Source organism: Fusarium oxysporum, chromosome 7 (genome assembly GCF_000149955.1).
Source record: "Fusarium oxysporum f. sp. lycopersici 4287 chromosome 7, whole genome shotgun sequence".
NCBI classification, from domain to species: Eukaryota; Fungi; Ascomycota; class Sordariomycetes; order Hypocreales; family Nectriaceae; genus Fusarium; species Fusarium oxysporum.
The window spans coordinates 2,200,347-2,218,246 of record NC_030992.1 but is presented as its reverse complement, the minus strand read 5'-3'; the positions used below and the strand labels follow the sequence as shown (position 1 = coordinate 2,218,246).

The window sequence follows — 17,900 nt, the reverse complement described above, 5'->3', positions numbered from 1 at the left end:
GCCCGTGATGTGTGGGCAAGGACCGGCAAAACCTTCTTCTCCATGATCTGCACCTGGTCGGGAATGACCAAGAGCTCCAACAGTAGTGCCTTGAGCTTACTTTATCCGTCTAATGCTCGCTCGACGTTTCACTGAACTCTAGTACCGAGAATGGAATTCCAGTAACCGAGATTCAACCAGGAATGGATGGGACTCTGAACCCAAACTCTGACGTACTGAGAGTACCGTAACATCAGCCACTTTTGTGCATTGCTGGCGAGTCGTTGCATATTGAGTCGAGTGCACTGTCACTGTGACTGAGTCGAGTTGGAGTTACGTACAAGACGATTTGCCCTCAATGCCTCTGGAGCCTACAGTCAGCTGTATGATTTTCCCAAGCTAAAGTATCCACTGTAGTTTCAGAAAAAAATCTCTTTGTGAGAATCAGGCTAGTGGACACTGCGTAGAGCAAATCCGTCGTGCGCTACTAGACGTGTTGGGCTCCACGCCGCGGCCACGAGGCCTCCACTGTAACTCAACTCAAGCGCACCACCACAATCTCGTTCACCTCCACCCAGCCATCATCTCCCGTCTGAAGCTTGTACCTTTTGGGCGGTCCGTCGCATGGCCAGATACTTACCTAAGGTCCTGAATTTTTTTTACTTCCCACTTTGTCCGCTACTCGTGAGCATCCATTACAGTACGGCGCGGGTACCGTATCAGCAAAGTTGCGGTGTTGAGTTGTTCGCCTACCGCGCTTCTTTGCTTTTACTGGCACATACTATTGTTCTTGCCATTACGTGCTTCTGCTTGATCTGCTCTCACATCATCCATATTTTGCGACTGCAACACCTCCGCCCGCTTTGTTGACCATATGCGGTAGTCTCCAACCGGCGGACTCGTACTTCAATATTCGCTCAGCTAAAGAAAAAGGGTCCTTTTAGCAGAGGAGAGAAGGCCTGTCTAGCAGCCAGGACAACATAAGAAACCAAACCAAACCAACCCAACCCAACCCCAAGCCCGAACCAAGCCAGCGGGTAGCGACCGACGTCAGTCTTTTCTCTGTAGCACCCAGCAACGCAAAACTCGCGGTTCCAGGTACTGGTACAGTGACTTCCATCTTGCTGGAAAATCTGCTCTGCTTTCTAGGTAGTCTTTTAGGTGCAGGGGTGGGAAAAAAACGGGCAGCAGGGGTCCGCCAAAGAAAAAAGAAGAGTCTTCGCCGACATCATCCCCCCCAGTCGCAGCCAAGCATCAAGGTTCCTTAACCCCCTGGCCTTGTTTAGCCTCCTCCGACTGTCAACTCGGCAGGGTCGGTTCGTCAATTGGCTCCAAAACCGCCTGCACCTGGCCCGCCCACCCCCGGCAGACCGTCTTTTGTGCCTTGAGGTTTGAGGCTGTCGGTCCCAGAATTGCGCTCGACTTGGAGTCGACATCATACCTGCCCAAGAATCGATCCGTTCGCTCGCCAAATTTGCGCCTTTCTTCCCTCAATCTCCAGCTCTCAGTCTCGAGCGCGTCCCTTTTTTCGCCATCCCAACCATCCGATCCCATCCTTCGAAAGTCCTTTCGCTACCGCCGTTGTGTCTGTGCCCCCCCACCGTTGTCCATCTCCCAGGTACCGAGCGAGAACTTGTCGAATCTCCATCTCGTCTCTGCCCAACTGCTGATCCTACCGTACCGCGTCACTGGGGCTCAGGCTGGCTACTCGGCATCCCATCTCTTTCTCTACCTGCCTACCTACTACCTCTCTCCAAACTTCACTTTTCACCTCTAGGTACGGTACATACAGTACAGTACTTCGTACACGTACATGTAATTGTACCCAGTCGTTTCAGACACACCCACCCCATGCCGTCCTGGTCTCTCAACCTCTACCTCTATTGCTGAAGGGCCCAATTATCATCCGCCCCTCCAGCTTCCAAAGCAGCTGGAAGCTTCACCTCACTCCCCGGGCCGTCTTTTGTTTCGCTTCTGCCATTATCCTATACCATTCTACTATTGTATTGTACCTATCCATGGCCACCGCCTCTACGTGGTCCCTGCTTTTCTCTTCGCCTTGTTCCTGATTATGTGTGCAAGTACTACCATACATATATAGTACTCAAGCATGGATCCAGCACCTCCAGATAGTAAACGTCCACGCCTCTCTTCGTGGCCAGTCGGCACGCCTCAACAAGGAGTATCACTACCACATCCTCACGCTCATCAACTTCCACCACCGCCTCCGCCTCCGCCTCCGCCCGGCGCTCTACATCATCCTCCCCATCCTCCTCATCCTCCTCCGAGCCCGTATCAACATTACCCTCCCCGACCCATCGAGCATTCATCAGCTCCGCCGACGCCTTCTCACGCTGCGCCTGCGCAACCGCTTCACGACACCGATCGTCGCCATCATGAACCAGAGCCCTATCCTCCTGTTCAAGACTACCACCGACAGCAACAGCAGCATCAACATCCACCACAGCAGCACCCACATCCACCTCCGTCGCCGGCGCATCCAGCGCATCACCCATACCCGCCTTACGGTCCAAGAGATCCTCCCATAAAACGGGACCCAGCTGAGGATCAACGCCGACCCAACTCGACGGGCCATGCGCCCGAAGGGATGTCGTCAACACCACATCTTCCGCCGACCTCACTTCCACCACCACCGCCTCCTGGCGCATACCCGGATAACCCACCGCGACACATGAATTACGAAGGCGCGCCTTCTATGCCCCCGACACCGGGTGGCTACCGTGCGCCCAGCTTCCCGCCGCCTACTCCCGTGCCCCATCAGACGCCCTACGAGCAACATGGAGGTTATCCTTCAACCCCTCACGAACCATTCTATAGTGTTTATTCGTCGTCCGTCCCAGCTAAGAAGAAGAACACGAGAGCTTCTCAGGTACGGGCCTTTTGTGATTTGGAAGCGCGCAAGTTCTAATTGGATATAGGCGTGCGATAGCTGCCGGCAGCTGAAGGCCAAGTGCGACGAGACGAAGCCATGTAAAACCTGCAAGGAAAAGGGCGTGGAATGCAAATACCGTGACCCGGTGCCCAAGGCGTAGGTTTTGAGAGATTCACGTTGACTTGGTAGCAAAAACTAAGAATTGTTGACAGGACGGATAAAGCTCAAGCCGACATTCTAGAGGGCCTCGGCTCTGTTCAGACGTCGCTTAACTCGATCATGACACACCTGGGGCGATTTGACCAGAGATTGATCAAGATGGAATCCCTCTTGCCCAAGCATATTGCGACATCAACTCTCAAGACGGAATCTTCAGTGGAGGACGAGTACAAGCGTGCGCCAGCATCGCCTTACGTTGCCAATGGCGCTTCTGTGGACCCGTACTATAATGACGCCCATCGCGATCACCCGTCCTCAGAGCCTATGCCATTGCGTATGATGGCCGAGGACGAGATGGAGGTAGAGCCAGGCCCACCCGTTCCCCCTGGCGAGCCCGCGATTCCCATCAATCATACGACTTTGGCAGGTCTGCTCTTGGAATGGCCTTCCATTCGGGAGCTTACAAAACATCACGTTGAGCGCGAAGGGGTTCGATACATTAGCGAATATCCCATCAGCCAAGAACAGAACAGAGGCGTTCTGATAGTGTATGGTCGAGGTGAAGACTCCCACCCTTCACGACATGTTAGAGAACCAACCGACCATGGCAACTTGGATATGGCCGACGATTCATCCGATATGGCATCTCCTTCGCCCGCGGCTGATTGGGGCCAGCTCGGTGGACTGAGCCCTCCGGACCAAGTGGAATACAAGGGAGGTGTTTTGGTTGATGGCAATCCTGATTTCTCTGAGCCGAAAGTGTGGGCGTACGTGGAAAGTTTTAAGGAAAACATTCTCAACATGCACCCTATTATTCAACCAAAGCTGTTGGACTACTGGGTTAGGCACTTTCTGGATAACCTTCCTGCATCACAGCCACGTTCAGCAAAGCCACAAACATCGAAGCCCACCTTCGCCGTTGGAGGAGGCTCACAGACACCAGAAGCTGCAGGCTCAAAGAGGAAACGATCGCCAGGACCAGATGGCTCCGAGCCACCCACCCCGGCGCCACAACGTATCGGTCGACCAGATCGGTCCATCCATACCGCTCTAGTTCTCACGGTTCTGGCTTTGGGTAAAGTTTGCCTCCACCGCGATAACGTGCCGGATGTCGTCCATCCTACAGAGCCTCTTCCCCATGGAAGCCCTGCCCTTCGCAATGGAGCCATTCCACCATCGCCCAATCAAGGCTCCCCCCCAGGGTACTCATCTCATTCCCATTCATCAGGCTTGCCATCACCTAAAGAGCAAGACCGGAACATTCATAGTCGTCGATCCTCTATCCATGGCACTGGTGCTTTCCGCTCTGGCTACAGTCTGAAGAAGAACTATGAGGTAATTCCTGGCCTGGAGTACTTTGCATATGCTACGGATATCCTTGGCAACCACACCGGCGCGTACAACAATATGAAAAATGTGTACGCTAACATCTTTGCCGGGCTGTATCATGGCCAGCTGGGCAGACCAATGGAGAGTTTTGCTTTCATCCACAGGGCCAGCCACAAGCTCCAAGTCATCATGAGACCGTAAGTATTGTGAGTATTACTAGAACACAGATCAGGAGTGGCTGACAATATGGCAGGAGCTTGGACAAAATGCGACGAATCAAGCGCAACAGCGAGTTCATCCAGGAAACCAAGTATAACCAACTTGCTCTCACGTTCTGGACTTGTCTGCAGCTCGAGAGTGACCTCATTGCAGAGATGCAACTTCCCCCATCAGGACTGCTCTCATATAAAGATGACATGCCACACCCTAACATGAGTCTCTTGGAAGGTTTCAACCAGCGCATCTTGGACAGCTACCCAGGTCAGCTATACTTGCGTACCCACCTCAACAGCATCCACCGAATGTTTTACGCCCCTGAAGATCCGGCCAAACCTGGCAAAGACAAGTTCCGCAATGTCGGCGTCGTATCTGATGCTGTTTCGGGTATGCATTGGGTTGCCCCTAGCTTTGCATTCAGAGAGGATGATCCCCCCGCAGATGACATTCTGGCAGCAAGACTGCGGGCAAAGTACTGGGGAGCTCAGGTGATCACTTATCGCCCATTCATCCGACAGATTCTGCAGTTCTCGCACTCAATCAAGAATCATGCATCGAGCCCCAACTTTCCCAGCGTCAGTTCCGAATTTCGACAGGACATCACAGCACCTGTTATTCATCCCAAGGCTAGAACGCATGGCGATATCGATCCTCAAGTCGTTGAGTTGGCTAAGAAGGGTATCAAAGCGCTCATTGAAAGCACCCGTGCTTTCCACGGTCTGGGAGATAGGAGGCCGATCATCACCAATGTTTTCGGCACAGCTCACGCGTAAGTCTTTCATCTTCAACTGATGCGCCTCAAACTAACCACGCTCTAGGCAATGGGGCAACCTGTTGATTCTGTCAGCTGCATTCCGTGACCCAATCCTTCACACCTATGTAGATGAGGAACTACTCCGAACACTGTTCCACAAGACGATCCAGTTTTTGCGACAGTCGGCAACGGCAACGAGTGCACTTCGAACTGACATGCACATCCTTGAAGGCCTACAGAGAGATCTTTTCAGCTACGATCCGAGGACCAACTCGAGCTTCTCGAGCGGCACAAGCGCACCTGGCTACCATACTCCAAGACCTGTTCCCATGGCCGCGCCGCCTCAGATGCCCCATCAGATGGGCGATCAAGGACATCCACGATCTATGCCCCATCATTTACAGATGAACTCATCACACGGGCAGTGATAGAGTCGACGATATTTGCCGCCGTGATTGGGAGACCTATATTGATGACTTTCATTATCATTTATAATCATCATGACATGGCGTTTGGGGACTGATTCATACGCGCCATAAGAGACCACGAAGGAGTGCCATTGTTTTGGCAGTTAGTTATTAGACGCTCAGTCAAACGAAATGGGCTCGACGGATAGAGCGACTATCCCCCCAGGTGCATGGATTGCGCCTTTTCGATGGCGACTGAGAAGAAACATGGGTGCATCGCCATGTCAAGCACAGGTGTTTTGGATCTGTTCTAACTTATCCAACGCCCTCTCTCAACTCGCTTCAGTGCACTGTATCACCAGCAGCGTACAACAAAAGAATACCTCTTTGGGGTGCAAACCCCAATCTCGAACACAAATCCTGTTGTATATACGTCGACGGATGTTTATTGGTTTGGCCGGTCATTTATTGATTTCCGCTTATAGAGAGGCTTACCTGTCGTTTGTGTTTTTGATCATTACAAGATCTGCATTGCATGGCTGTTTTATATGGCAAATGATTTTTTTATTATTGTTTTTGGACATCATGGATCTCAATTTTCCTTGTTTTACATGGAGGGATTTGGAGGAGATACCACTCACGGTTGTTGAGCATACTGTAGTACATATTGGATCAAAAGGAAAGGAGGAAAACACGTGCATGCTCACAATCGTTTTGTTTTTTTTCTGGATGTTTAGAAGCATTGCCTCCCAAAAGGGAGTTGAATTATATACAAAATCTATACAATATTATGAAGTTCTTAATCTTTACTGGGTGCAACACATGTTCCTCTTCAACAAGAAGCGTTGAGCGACTTTGAAGACCAATGACGCCATTGAGGCCCTCGTACTTTAATCCTTGTTCCTCTCCTGCATCCCATTCATTACGTGCAGCATCTCGATACAACAAACAAATCGCCTGCCCCTGATTGCACACGAGAGATGCGTGGGGGAGGCACTGTTTCTGTACGTAAGGTATGCCAGGTACGTACCAGGGTCTACGTTAGGTCTAGTAGTTTAGTTGAACACCCCCCGCCAAAAGAAAAGTCTTCTAGAAGGTCAGGGCGTTCTGTTTCGGTGGTTCCGTGCATGTTTCTAGAACATCTAAAATGCGAGGGGAAAAAGGGGGAGGGGCAGATTCACCGCCAAGGCGGAAAAGGATGACAGTTTGACTCAGTTGAACTCAGTGAATCGATACATTTCTCAGCACCATCTGAGTTTTTGTGTCTCAAACGAGTCATTCCAGGTTTCAACTTGTGGATAGTGCAGGGATCATGGCTTTTGCCATAGAAGAAAAAAAAGCAATTATTCTTACATGTCATAAAGATTTACTGTAAGGGGGTCAAAACACGAGGAAACATGAGGGGGGGAAGCATTGGCTAGGAGCCTCAAGAGGGCCACACTACTTAGGAAAGTCTTGATACATGGATCGGTGAGCCCACTCCATAGGCCATGTCTAGGCGGTCAACCATAACTCACACCGAGGGTGAAGGTCTTGCAAAGATGTTCGCCTCTGTCCCGGGACTAAAGGGAATTGAGCAACTTTCACTGGATTCGTACTGGTACAAGTATCGATAGAATGACTGGGATTGCTACATTGCAGTGGGCTATGTGTGCTTTATAGAACGCCACATGTGAATAACGTGCTTCTATTATCGGATCAAAATGAACGTGCCGTTGACGCTCCAATCTCGTAGAACTTCGCCCCAAATTCCACCTCCAATAACTTGAATGCCTTCAAGACCAGTATCAACCAATCCTTCTTGTTCAAGCCCAACTGTTGAGCCTTAAGTGTGTTAGCTGTATATGACCTGAGGCCCTCTGACTCCGATGGCTCTTCGCTGTCGTCATCCCAGCTATCAGCGACCTTGATCTTGCTCTTGCTCTTGACTGCAATTTTGACGATGTTCTCGAGTGTTTCCATGAGTTTCTGTGCTCAATACCGCCAGAAGATACCTCTGGAACATCGGCATCATTGTCCTTTTCTTCGGGATTGTCCAAGTCGAGATCGTCTTTTGCACCGATGATCCTCTAAAGACTGGTCACAATGGTCTTGAGTGTGAGCCAAAAGTCCTTGGGATGCAACCAGACGTCACCTTGCTTGATGCTGTAGTCACGTACTAGTACTTTCCAACTGCCATGCTTACAAGAGTCATAGAGAATGTGTCTAACAGCCTGCTCACACTTAAAGCGGTCGAAATGGAAAACAAGTGCTGGTAAATCATTGTGTGCGTGAAGCTCACAAGCTAGAGGGAATAGTTGCACAATGTGTCAGTCTAAAGCCCTTGCAAGTTGGCTTATACTCTGGTCAATGTCGAGGCTTTACCGAAGGTCTGTGAAGGAAGAACTTTTGCATCTGTCAGTACCTTGGCGATACCCTGACCAGCGTTGGCGATGTTGGGCGCACAGTTAGGCGACCTAGAGATTTCACAAAGGTATTTCTAGATCGTTGATATCAAGTATGGTCCTAGACATGTTAGCGACAGAATTATTTCAAGGAAGCATCATAACTGACCTTCATCTGAGTCCCTGCAATTTTGCTTCCTCACTTGACCCCGTAGTCTCATCATAGGGACAACTGAACCTCTGGCCTAACTGCCGCATGGCACCTCGTAGATCTATCAGACTGAAAATCCAGGGCTTGGTGGTAACCGTCGAGGAGGCTCTTGGCATTCTCGAATTTACCGTACTTCCGTTGCTAAGGGCTAAGATATCCTTTAGATTGGCCTGGGTTTTTTGGTCGCTAAGCTTCTGGGCTTAACCGGGCCAGACACGCCAGGCTTTTTGCTTTGTAACGAGAGTTGACGACGATGGTTTCGCGCTTGAAACTTTTGCCAACCGAATTGGTAGGGTTGGCAGCAAATGAAACAACATCCTCCATACGCGACTGTATTTGTTTCTGTCGACGCTTCTAAAGCCAAGAAGGGACTTGTTCGCGGCTTTTGAAGTTGGTGACAGATTTGAAGGTGTGCCAATGGTTCAAATCTTCGAAAAGCAAATTCCGCAACAGGGCCAATTATCTCTTGTGCTTCTTTGATCTTAACATCCTTCATGAAATTGTCCAAGGTCGGCTGACTAGATGGGAGCGCAGTCAAGTCGTTGAAGTCTTTCGGTGGGTAGTTGCAGTTTAAGAAAAGGCTGCCCTACATCAAGGCTCAGTCCTTTGGCCGTTTCCACATGTAGAATACGCCCATGCTGAAGGATTCCAGGAGAGACCTCGCATCATCTCTGGTTGATTTGAGAAAAAGGAAGAAGATTCGTCCGTCAACAAAATCGAAAAAAGCCACATCCTTGTTGCTCTTTCGATTCGGATGATATTTCTAACTCTTCTTGGGTTGTTGTGCAGAATATATGAGGGAAATCGCGATCCTGGGTCTCGAAGAGTCCATCCTTGATACCAGTATGTGTCTGAACCTGGCTTTGGAGTGAGTAAGTACGAAGAGTGGCAACTTGCAACAGTAGTGCTTCAACACGGTTCAAGTCAACCTCAGCAACTATGTATCCTGGACAACAATTGTCGACATAGGCAAGACAAAAGGCCACAGAATGCTTCTCCCTGAAGGGTAAACTCACCTTATCGGAGGCCTGGGATACCTGGCGAGCACCATCATCTGCCAGTTTGTTTCGGCCTGCAGTTCAAGCAATCTTTGCGGTAGTCGACGTTGATGCCAGGCTAACTGGCTGAACAGGCTCGGATTTGAACCTCGGATCCTTCTGGGACTCCTCAGGCGGTGGGTATCCAGCGATGATAAAGAGAGAGAATGCGAAAGACTTCGTGGGTGCGCACTGGATAAAAGGCTGGTGACAGCCGTTCACAGTGATGAAAAAAAGAAAATCCGAACGTCGACCCTCACGAAGAGGGCCCCCCCAAAAGGAGGGTGCAACACGACGAACGGCGAGGAAACTCTCATACGTTGCGCCCGAACGTATGCCCCTTCCCGCCAGAAACTAATTATCGTGACAGGGCATCCCTAGGCGTGATGGGCGCGCCTAGGGTGCTGTGTTGCTTTACGAAGTCATTCAGCATTGTGAATCTCTCGTCCACCGCGACTACTCAGGTTTGTTCAGTCGGAAAAAAGAGCTGCAAGATGAGAGGAACAACGTCAATCTGTAGATTACTCACCAGGTTCTCTTAATAGCGGCCCAAAAAGGGCTTCCGAGGGGTGAAGTCCTCCGGGCGCAAGGCTCGGGGTGATGAGGCGGTCAGATGAGGAAGCGAGGAAGAAAAGGAAGAAGAAGGAAAAGAAGGGGGAAAAAAAGAGATGGGAGAGATAGAAAGGGTAAACAAAAAAATAAAAAAAAATAAAAAAAAATAAACAAACAGACAGTTGCCTAAAATCAAAAGTTGGCGCCAGGCAACCAACATCATGACAGCTGCTGCCACTGACAGAAAATATTAGATATTAGTAGATGGCCCCGAGGAGGTTAGTTACTAGGCTAAGTAGTGAATGCTACTACTCACGCCCTCACATCAGTCTACGAGGTGACTGATGTAAAAGGGCGAACTCTGAGACAATATAAGTCAGTTACGGCTAATATGTGAGTGCCGTGTGGCCCCAGAACAAGGATAAAAAGCTCTGTAGAAAACTTCAGTCTCCTTGCAGTGACAACAACCCCGCGTCAAGTCGGGTATGTCTTGCAGTTGACCGCCAGCGCTGATCTGGTTGTCTCGAACTGAATATTGCCTTCACAGGCAGAAAATACACACTACGATCGTTATGAACCCACAGTGAGTGCAATTGGTCTAGGTTCAACGACGATTTTGCTGGATCCCACTTGCTTTAGGCAAAGACATGTGTCTTGATCGGCTCTGGAAACTCAATTCACAGGAATCTACTGTGATATAATAACATAAGGTTGATGTCCATCAAGTCCCGTTGAGATCTTCCCATATTCAAAACTTAATTTAGCAAGTCTCGGAGAAGTTATCAGCCCTGCAAGAAGTGCCATCAGGGCCACTAGATAGCTTAGAGGGTTCACTGCCGTCAGAGTTACCCTCGAAAAGGTCACAGTTCTTGCCTGAGTCCTGACAAGCGTTGAAGACGGTGCAAGTGTCGCCATAATTAGTATTGACTAAGAAATTGTTAGTCACAAGCTCGACTGATGTCTCCAATGTGACTTACTACCGCAGAGAACACCGCCGTTGACAGCAGCGACGTTGTCAATAACAACATTCCGGGGACCACCATTATCCTTGCAGTTACCGCAAGATCGCACAAGCTTGCCATAGTCTTCAACATAAAAGTCGGAGATCTCGACAGTGCCACGACCGTTAAACTGAACAACCTTATCGGCGGCGTGGAAAGCACCTCCTCCACGGATAGCGGAGGTGCCGGATTTTTGCTTTAGGGTGATGGCATCTTCACAAACGTCTTCAAACCAGACGTTTTCAAGAGTGCAGGTTCCCTTACAGTGGACGCCCTCAGCTTGGCCAGGCCCAATAATAACATTGCGGAGAGTAGCACCATCCTCGAGAATGAACATGGCACCAGCCTCACCAGCCTCGCCAGTCTCCACCTGATCCTGGCATACGGCCGCTGGATGATGTTAGTGAGATGGGCCGTAGCTGAGAAGACCAAACTCACGGGAACGATCATAGTATGTCATTTTGCCATCGAATTCACTAGAAACAGGGATGGCGGTAGCAGCAGCACTGGCACCGCTGGATGCGGGGATAGTTCGTGTGATACCTCCAGCTCCTGAGCCAGATCCAGAGCCGGCATCAGGAGTAGCGACAGGAGCTTCAGTTGGATTAGCTACGGGGCCATCGATGGGAGTCTCAACAGGCTTCTTGCTCGACTCGTCAGCCTCCTCCGCTGGAGCTGAGACAATAGGGGGAAGAGAAGCATTCTCGTCGTTCTCACCACCGTTTTGATTGCCGCTACCGCTACCAGGAGCTTCAGGGAACTCGGGGAACCCGAAGCTGGGAAGACCAACATCAGACTTCTCGACAGCAGCAGCCTTAGGAGAGGGACCAGCCTTGGCATCGGGAATACACTGGCTGTACCACTTGGTGGCTTCGACGCATGTGGAACCGGAGGGACATGTGGTGTCTCCGGTGTAAGCACCACCACCACACTGGTTGTAGAACTGTAGAGCGGCAAAGGCAGAGCCAAAGTTGGCAATGGTGAGAAGCGCAGCTTTTCGAATGTTGGAAATGATTAAACGAGTGATCACTTAAACGAGAATAAAGTGGAAAATATTAAAGAATGCGGTTTTGCGGGCCTGCCCAGGACTGCCAAAGATGAAAGAAAGTAGCAAAGAATATCCTGCTGGGCTAGATGTTGTTTGTCCAGGTCTGACTCCTTATAAAGGATTTCTGTCATGCAACGATACCGTCCCAGACCTCCAGCCACAGGCCAGTCAATTCTGGGAACGGAGCTAATGACAGACAAGCCGCTGCCAGTTTGTCACTGAAACCTTGACAAGGGGAAGCTTATTCAGGATAGGTACTTCTCGCCATTTGCAGTCAAGGCTTAGCCTAAGCTTATTCGAAGGGTCTGATAGCCGAGTTGGTTGGATTGGCGGACTTTTCCAAGTTTGACGGCTGTGATTGACATCCTGGTTGATTTGAAACAGACAGAACAAAGAAAGCAGGCCATCTGTTCTATCATAGAGAAGCCATAGAAGCCAGATTAGAGCCAAGTGTAGATTGTTTCATTCGAAACAGGGAGGGTGAAGCGGCATCCAGTGATCTCGGGTAAGGGAAGTTTTGCGGTGGTGTTCACGACTAGAAGTTAAATAACCAATATTTGTTTAAGATTTCCATTGCCATGAGAAGTAGCAAGGCCAAATTGATTCTTGTTCTTGGGGGTAGGTCAAGATATGCCTTGGTGCTAATGACTAGGGTATTTGCTAACCACCAATGAAGGCTGAGTATCAGACAAGGAACTTGTTTGGTTTGGGGTTCTTGGTCCAAAAAGGCAAGGGCCTATCGAAATTATATCCAGGGAGCTACAGCTTGAAACGCACAGAGTTTGAGAGGCCCTGAAGAGGCAAAGAAACTCACCAGAAGCACCAATTAATGCCAGGATGAATCAGTAGATGGCCCGAACAATTCTATATTTCTCTGGTTCATTGTGCTGGTAGTATCCGGAATACTGTCCAAACTCTATTCCCAGCTACGATCACCTAGGCTTGGATGGTTCCAGGGTCTTGGGGTCGATGACCAGGCCCAAGTAACGAACGCATCTTCTTGGTCTGCGTATTTACCTGGTTATCCTGTATGGAGAGGATTGCTACACGGTGGGTCTAGCAGGTTGTCCGATAATATTGACCTTGCTTTTGCTTGAATAGAATGATTCCAGATTTGTGAAGATGCCCCTCCTGAGGACTCTTTGAAACGCATGTTGCATTGACAACAATAAGCATAAGCTGCATTTTTAAGATTACTTGAGTCGACGAGCAATCTTTAGGTAGTCTGCGAGGAAGCTTGACTGACTTGGGCCATTGGCTCAGCTTTGTTAAATTCTTTGGGCAACATGAGGAACCTTGGATGAATGAATATATGAGTATCTGATCACATTGATGAACACTCACGTGCGTCATCATGTGACCACTTCAAGCTCTCTTCCACCAGCTTCTTCCCCCTTTTCATGTAGATCAGCTAAAGGGGTGGCAGCAATGACGCCACAATCCACATCGTGTTGGAGAAATTGACATTTGACGCGACGATTCGGCTCAAAAACAGTTATTAAGATGCACAAAATTCATGTTGAGCGCAATTACAAGTGAACAAGCATTGTCACGAGAGCAGTTGCCTGTCTCATCTAAGGTGTGATGGCTATGGTAGTTGCGCTATTAAGTGTTTGAGATTACACTCCTTTTTTTGACACGAGAAAGCCGGGCCACTTTTTTAATTAGACGATGTCGTCCGTTCCATCGAGAGCTATAGGGGAACTCGAAAGGAAGAAAGCAGTGGCTTATCTGTAGATATCAGCTTTTGACTCTGTCCCAACCTTGATCAATGCATCATGCCTTGTTTCTTGTTTCTGCTCTTTATCAATCATCATATATCGCCTCCGATGACGGTATCCTCAGAGTCTCGCATATAAAGTGCTGTTGTAAGGCGAGGAGCCAAGTTTTAGAACCCCAGACTTTTACAGGGAATATTACGCCCCAAACCCAATCAGCTCTGGAGAAAGTCCAGACCCAATTCAAGACCCGGTTTTTTTCGCGTCAACGTGGAACTGCTTCGGTAGCCGTAACCGTTTTCCTCCAGGTTAATAACTACCTACTGCTACAGCAGTTCCAGGTCGCTTCCCCGTCTCGTTCCTCAGCACGCACATAATTAAGACCAGACTTACCTAGGCCCCTACTCCTAAGGTCTCTCTCATCCTCTCCCACAACCCGACCCGACCCCGAAGCCACGTCATCTTCCCCCAACAGTCAAAGTCAGTGCCAGTCTTATCTATCAGCCATGTCTTCGCCATCAAGTTCATCCCAGGGCGGGAAGCGCAAGAGAAACTCCCTTCGCGTGGAGTCGGCCGCTGATCTTGGTGATAATGGCATCCAGACATCCTCTCGTGATGCATCTGGTGAGGAAGGAGACACAACAGCCGCTGAGTCGGGACGACTTCACAGCCGAGGATCAGCTGTTGGAGGCCCAATTCCTAAGAGACAGCGCTCTAGCGCGGATCGTGTCCTCGAGACAGCCGCTGACCATGCCCTGGATCCTGGCGAGCCAAGCGACACGACAGAAGCCAGCATCGACATTGCTGAGCGAGTCGGTCGCAAGGGTCGTAAGACTTCTCTGAGGGAGCTTGACGAAGAAGAGCAGCGAAGAATTGAGGCCATGCCTCCTCCTCCCATTGGCAAGCTCCAAGATCCTGCCGGTGGCTACAAGACCAACCCACCTCCTGTTGGCCGACCTGTTCGTGTATACGCTGATGGTGTGTTTGATCTCTTCCATCTTGGGTAAGTCAAAGGACCAACTTCTTGAAACTGAACTGTCTGCTGACCACTCTTTAGCCACATGCGACAACTCGAGCAGGCCAAGAAGGCTTTCCCTGACACAACACTCGTCGTTGGAGTCACAGGCGACCACGAAACACACAAGCGCAAGGGTTTGACTGTGATGTCTGCCGCTGAGCGTGCCGAAACTCTCCGCCACTGCAAATGGGTCGATGAGGTAATCGAGGATTGCCCATGGATTGTTACCCCCGAATTTCTCGACGAGAACAAGCTCGACTATGTCGCTCACGATGATCTTCCTTACGGCGCGGACGAGGGCGACGACATCTACCAGCCCATCAAGGCTGCTGGCAAGTTCCTTGTCACACAGCGAACAGAAGGTGTCAGCACAACTGGTCTCATCACAAGGTATGCTACCGAGCACCCATGCTTTCCAACATTCTAACAGCTCGCAGAATCGTTCGCGACTACGAGAAGTACATTGCCCGACAATTCAAGCGCGGTACTTCCCGCCAGGAGCTCAATGTGAGCTGGCTCAAGAAGAACGAGCTGGATCTCAAGCGACATGTTCAGGACCTGCGGGAAAACATCACAAACAACTGGACCACTACTGGTCAAGAACTCGGTCGTGAGCTCAAGCAGTTCTGGCCTACTAGCCGTCCTCAGAGCCCCGCCCGATTTAACAGTGCAGGCAGCTCAGAGGCACTACGCTCGCCAGGCGCTTCTGGTACACCCAAAGAGTTCATCACTGGCTACGCTCTCGGTCTTGTTGGTGGTGTCCGAGGATGGGTGAGTAGTGGACATGCACCACAGTTTCCACCTTGAGCTAACGATCGTCTAGATGACCAAGAGCCGAGGAAATGTTACCGATAGCAGCCGACCCCCCAGCGACGATGAGTCTGAAGAGAGTGATACACACGCCAAATCGCCAAAGGACTCATCAATCACTCCAACCGCAGCTGCAGCTGCAGCTGCAGCCGCTCCTTCGAAGCTATAAATGGAGCTGTATGGTCATGCAGATTGCAAATGTGGGAGATTGGTTAAAAATGTCCAGAAGGAAGAGGAGGCAGGGCCACCACGATAGGGACAACAGATGTTTGCGCAATGGACTTTGGATTATTATTTTAATCAGTATTCGGCTGTGCGCTTTAATACAGGACCGGTATACAAGGCGTTCTGGCTTTTATGTATCGAATGTTTTCGCGACTACGATGTAACCTCGGCGCACTGTTGAACGCGGATTCTTTTTGTCTAAGGTAGCTGCGGGATTGTACGACAGTTGGGCGAAGTAATCCGAGGAGTATGATTGATCAGTTCAAATGTTCCGATACTCTCCTTTTTTGTGACATTATCTCATTCTTAGGACCACCTTGCTACGGCCTGCGTCTCTGCAGGTACAATCCTTTGGTTCGGGAGTTTATTTCGAGCCCCTCGTTGCTGACATGATAACTATTGTCGTACAGCTAACCAAGCCAGTGTGCATGGCCCCCTCGGTGAGGCTGAAATATCGGAGCAAATCAGTCCGAGCCAAATCTCTTCAGGTTATCCAGCTTTCCGGATGGCGCAGACACTCAAATACCACAATCTGGGGGCGCCTGCGCTTAGGCGCCTAGGCGGCTATACTGTCAATTGAGCTCAGTCAGATGATTACTACAGCACTGGATGATTAGAAGTAACGTTCCAACAGATGAGACCACTTCATCATGGCAATGGTGGTAAATTGGAGTTCGAGGGGATATCTGGTTGAATTTGTCGATCGTACAGTCAGCATCAGTCTGCCTCGACCTAAACGATCGACATTAGGCAACAGGAATCTCTCCACGCCTTGCAATGCGATGTAGAAAGCAGTCCCTCAGCATGTACAGGAGAAACCTGATTGCAAATGTTGATGTCGAAAATGTCAAGCTCCTAAATGTCAATGATTCGTACCAGGCTGCGATAGGTAAAAGATACGATCGAGGATGCCCGGATAAACGTCCGAATGGAGATGACCCCCACAAGGGTCATGAAGATTTCGGCCAGTACTCAAATGGGCGACTAGTTCATAAACTCAAATTGCGGTGTATAGAAAGTTGGAGACATGTGGTGAGTGACAGGCAACAAGTGCCAAGTCAAGGGGTGTGTCCCCATGTGTAGATCTGCTTCCACTTCTAGAGGAGCACATGCGAATCAGACCAGACGTGCATCGGTGCTGAAAAGCTAGTTGTCAACATGGGCATGTCTGCGACGTAGTGACGGGATGAGTTCATGTAGCATCTTAGCGAGACCTTGGCGACAGAAACAGGGTAGATTTCGTGCAAGATCTACATTGGGAAAAGCCGCTTCTTCTTGTCAATGTATTGGTCCAAAAGAGCCTCTAAATACAAAAATAGTCGGGATCCAAGCGCCGGGGGCTTTTCGCTTGTCCACCCAGATATGAATCTATGGTTGCAACAAACAGCTCTACGAGTCCCGTGGAGGACTTCTTTTAAGGAATATTCTCCGTGCGGGCCGAATCCCCCAGAGTCTTGGCCTCAAAATCCGAAAAAGGTCGTTTATACTAGGCTTAGTGTGCGGAATGACATATGGTAGACAACAATATGTGATGATCTAATTTGGGAAAGAAGGACAACCTTTGGACAGCTGGTGCCGTGTAGTCTCGTGGACGTTGTTATTTCCTATTTCCATGTCCAGCCAAAAGGCGGGGAGAAACAGCGTGGAACGTGGAACGGTCCGGCCCCGCATTTCATATCCTTTTGCTCGGGACGAGCACAACGGTTTGTTCCCGACTCAGAAGAAGATTAGTATTCAATAAGCCAATAGGTAGTTTATGGGTCAATGAGCCGCAAGGCGTTGCTGGAATTGACTCGTCGATCTGCAAATTAAAGAATGCCTTGTCTCTGATTAATTAATTTGTCGATCGCAACAAGCATTATCGTGACGCTGCTAACTTTCTGCTTGAGCTAGCGCATCACACTGAACAAGCAGATTTTGTCTGTGCAGGACCCAACAGGCGCAGCCCAAGGATGTAAAAATAGGTCACCTCAGGTCATCATGAAACATTGACCAATCAGCCATCGAGTGGCTGAGCTGTGGTGTGTCTGCCCTAGACTTTTGTTTGGCCACCCTAGCGCCCAGCAAGGCTGGGCTAATGTCACCCTTGTACAACAGACAGGGATTCGAATTGACGCTACCAGGGGAAAGGATCCAACATTTCAAGTAATGTTTCAATA

The 17,900-nt window shown here is 49.8% G+C and overlaps 4 protein-coding genes across 10 annotated transcripts; 2 read left to right on the top strand and 2 right to left on the bottom strand.

Moving 5' to 3' along the window:
* The first annotated feature begins 755 nt into the window (after positions 1-755).
* FOXG_05408 (uncharacterized protein) lies at positions 756-6,547 on the top strand. 3 transcript variants are annotated; one of them, XM_018383685.1, is made up of 5 exons: positions 756-2,869; positions 2,919-3,028; positions 3,085-4,557; positions 4,614-5,345; positions 5,395-6,547. In XM_018383685.1, exons 1-5 carry the CDS (start codon positions 2,090-2,092, stop codon positions 5,756-5,758), a joined length of 3,459 nt encoding a protein of 1,152 aa, XP_018240670.1. In that variant the 5' UTR covers positions 756-2,089; the 3' UTR covers positions 5,759-6,547. The 3 variants fall into 3 exon arrangements, with proteins under 3 accessions (XP_018240670.1, XP_018240671.1, XP_018240672.1); XM_018383686.1 differs by having other exon boundaries at positions 836-2,869; positions 4,614-6,547; XM_018383687.1 differs by having other exon boundaries at positions 836-3,028.
* Positions 6,548-7,309: 762 nt separating this feature from the next.
* Positions 7,310-10,048, bottom strand: FOXG_19055 (uncharacterized protein). 4 transcript variants are annotated; one of them, XM_018399235.1, is made up of 4 exons: positions 9,899-10,048; positions 9,349-9,825; positions 8,291-9,189; positions 7,319-8,242 (listed from the first exon to the last, which is right to left on the bottom strand). In XM_018399235.1, exon 3 carries the CDS (start codon positions 8,826-8,828, stop codon positions 8,493-8,495), a length of 336 nt encoding a protein of 111 aa, XP_018240669.1. In that variant the 5' UTR covers positions 8,829-9,189; positions 9,349-9,825; positions 9,899-10,048; the 3' UTR covers positions 7,319-8,242; positions 8,291-8,492. The 4 variants fall into 4 exon arrangements, with proteins under 4 accessions (XP_018240667.1, XP_018240668.1, XP_018240666.1 ...); XM_018399233.1 differs by having other exon boundaries at positions 7,310-8,242; positions 8,291-9,825; XM_018399234.1 differs by having other exon boundaries at positions 7,310-8,242; positions 9,349-10,036.
* Positions 10,049-10,569: 521 nt separating this feature from the next.
* Positions 10,570-13,155, bottom strand: FOXG_05407 (uncharacterized protein; the record flags this gene model as incomplete). The annotated part of the gene is made up of 4 exons (XM_018383684.1): positions 10,570-10,848; positions 10,899-11,312; positions 11,361-11,915; positions 13,053-13,155. The coding sequence occupies 4 exons, from the start codon at positions 13,153-13,155 to the stop codon at positions 10,682-10,684; spliced, it is 1,239 nt and encodes a 412-aa protein (XP_018240665.1). The 3' UTR covers positions 10,570-10,681.
* A 518-nt stretch (positions 13,156-13,673) lies between these two features.
* On the top strand, positions 13,674-16,104 carry FOXG_05406 (choline-phosphate cytidylyltransferase). 2 transcript variants are annotated; one of them, XM_018383682.1, is made up of 4 exons: positions 13,674-14,691; positions 14,746-15,096; positions 15,144-15,477; positions 15,530-16,104. In XM_018383682.1, exons 1-4 carry the CDS (start codon positions 14,195-14,197, stop codon positions 15,683-15,685), a joined length of 1,338 nt encoding a protein of 445 aa, XP_018240663.1. In that variant the 5' UTR covers positions 13,674-14,194; the 3' UTR covers positions 15,686-16,104. The 2 variants fall into 2 exon arrangements, with proteins under 2 accessions (XP_018240663.1, XP_018240664.1); XM_018383683.1 differs by having other exon boundaries at positions 15,144-16,104.
* The last annotated feature ends 1,796 nt before the right edge of the window (positions 16,105-17,900 follow it).

What these genes read in the sequence shown, in the direction of transcription:
- FOXG_05408 (XM_018383685.1), top strand. Translation starts at nt 2,090, where the DNA reads ATGGATCCAGCACCTCCAGATAGTAAACGTCCACGCCTCTCTTCGTGG. An exon ending in CGTGACCCGGTGCCCAAGGC is followed by an intron (nt 3,029 to 3,084) that starts GTAGGTTTTGAG and finishes AATTGTTGACAG; the next exon opens with GACGGATAAAGCTCAAGCCG. An exon ending in CTCCAAGTCATCATGAGACC is followed by an intron (nt 4,558 to 4,613) that starts GTAAGTATTGTG and finishes ACAATATGGCAG; the next exon opens with GAGCTTGGACAAAATGCGAC.
- FOXG_19055 (XM_018399233.1), bottom strand. Translation starts at nt 8,828, where the DNA reads ATGAAGGATGTTAAGATCAAAGAAGCACAAGAGATAATTGGCCCTGTT.
- FOXG_05406 (XM_018383682.1), top strand. Translation starts at nt 14,195, where the DNA reads ATGTCTTCGCCATCAAGTTCATCCCAGGGCGGGAAGCGCAAGAGAAAC. An exon ending in ACAACTGGTCTCATCACAAG is followed by an intron (nt 15,097 to 15,143) that starts GTATGCTACCGA and finishes AACAGCTCGCAG; the next exon opens with AATCGTTCGCGACTACGAGA. An exon ending in TTGGTGGTGTCCGAGGATGG is followed by an intron (nt 15,478 to 15,529) that starts GTGAGTAGTGGA and finishes ACGATCGTCTAG; the next exon opens with ATGACCAAGAGCCGAGGAAA.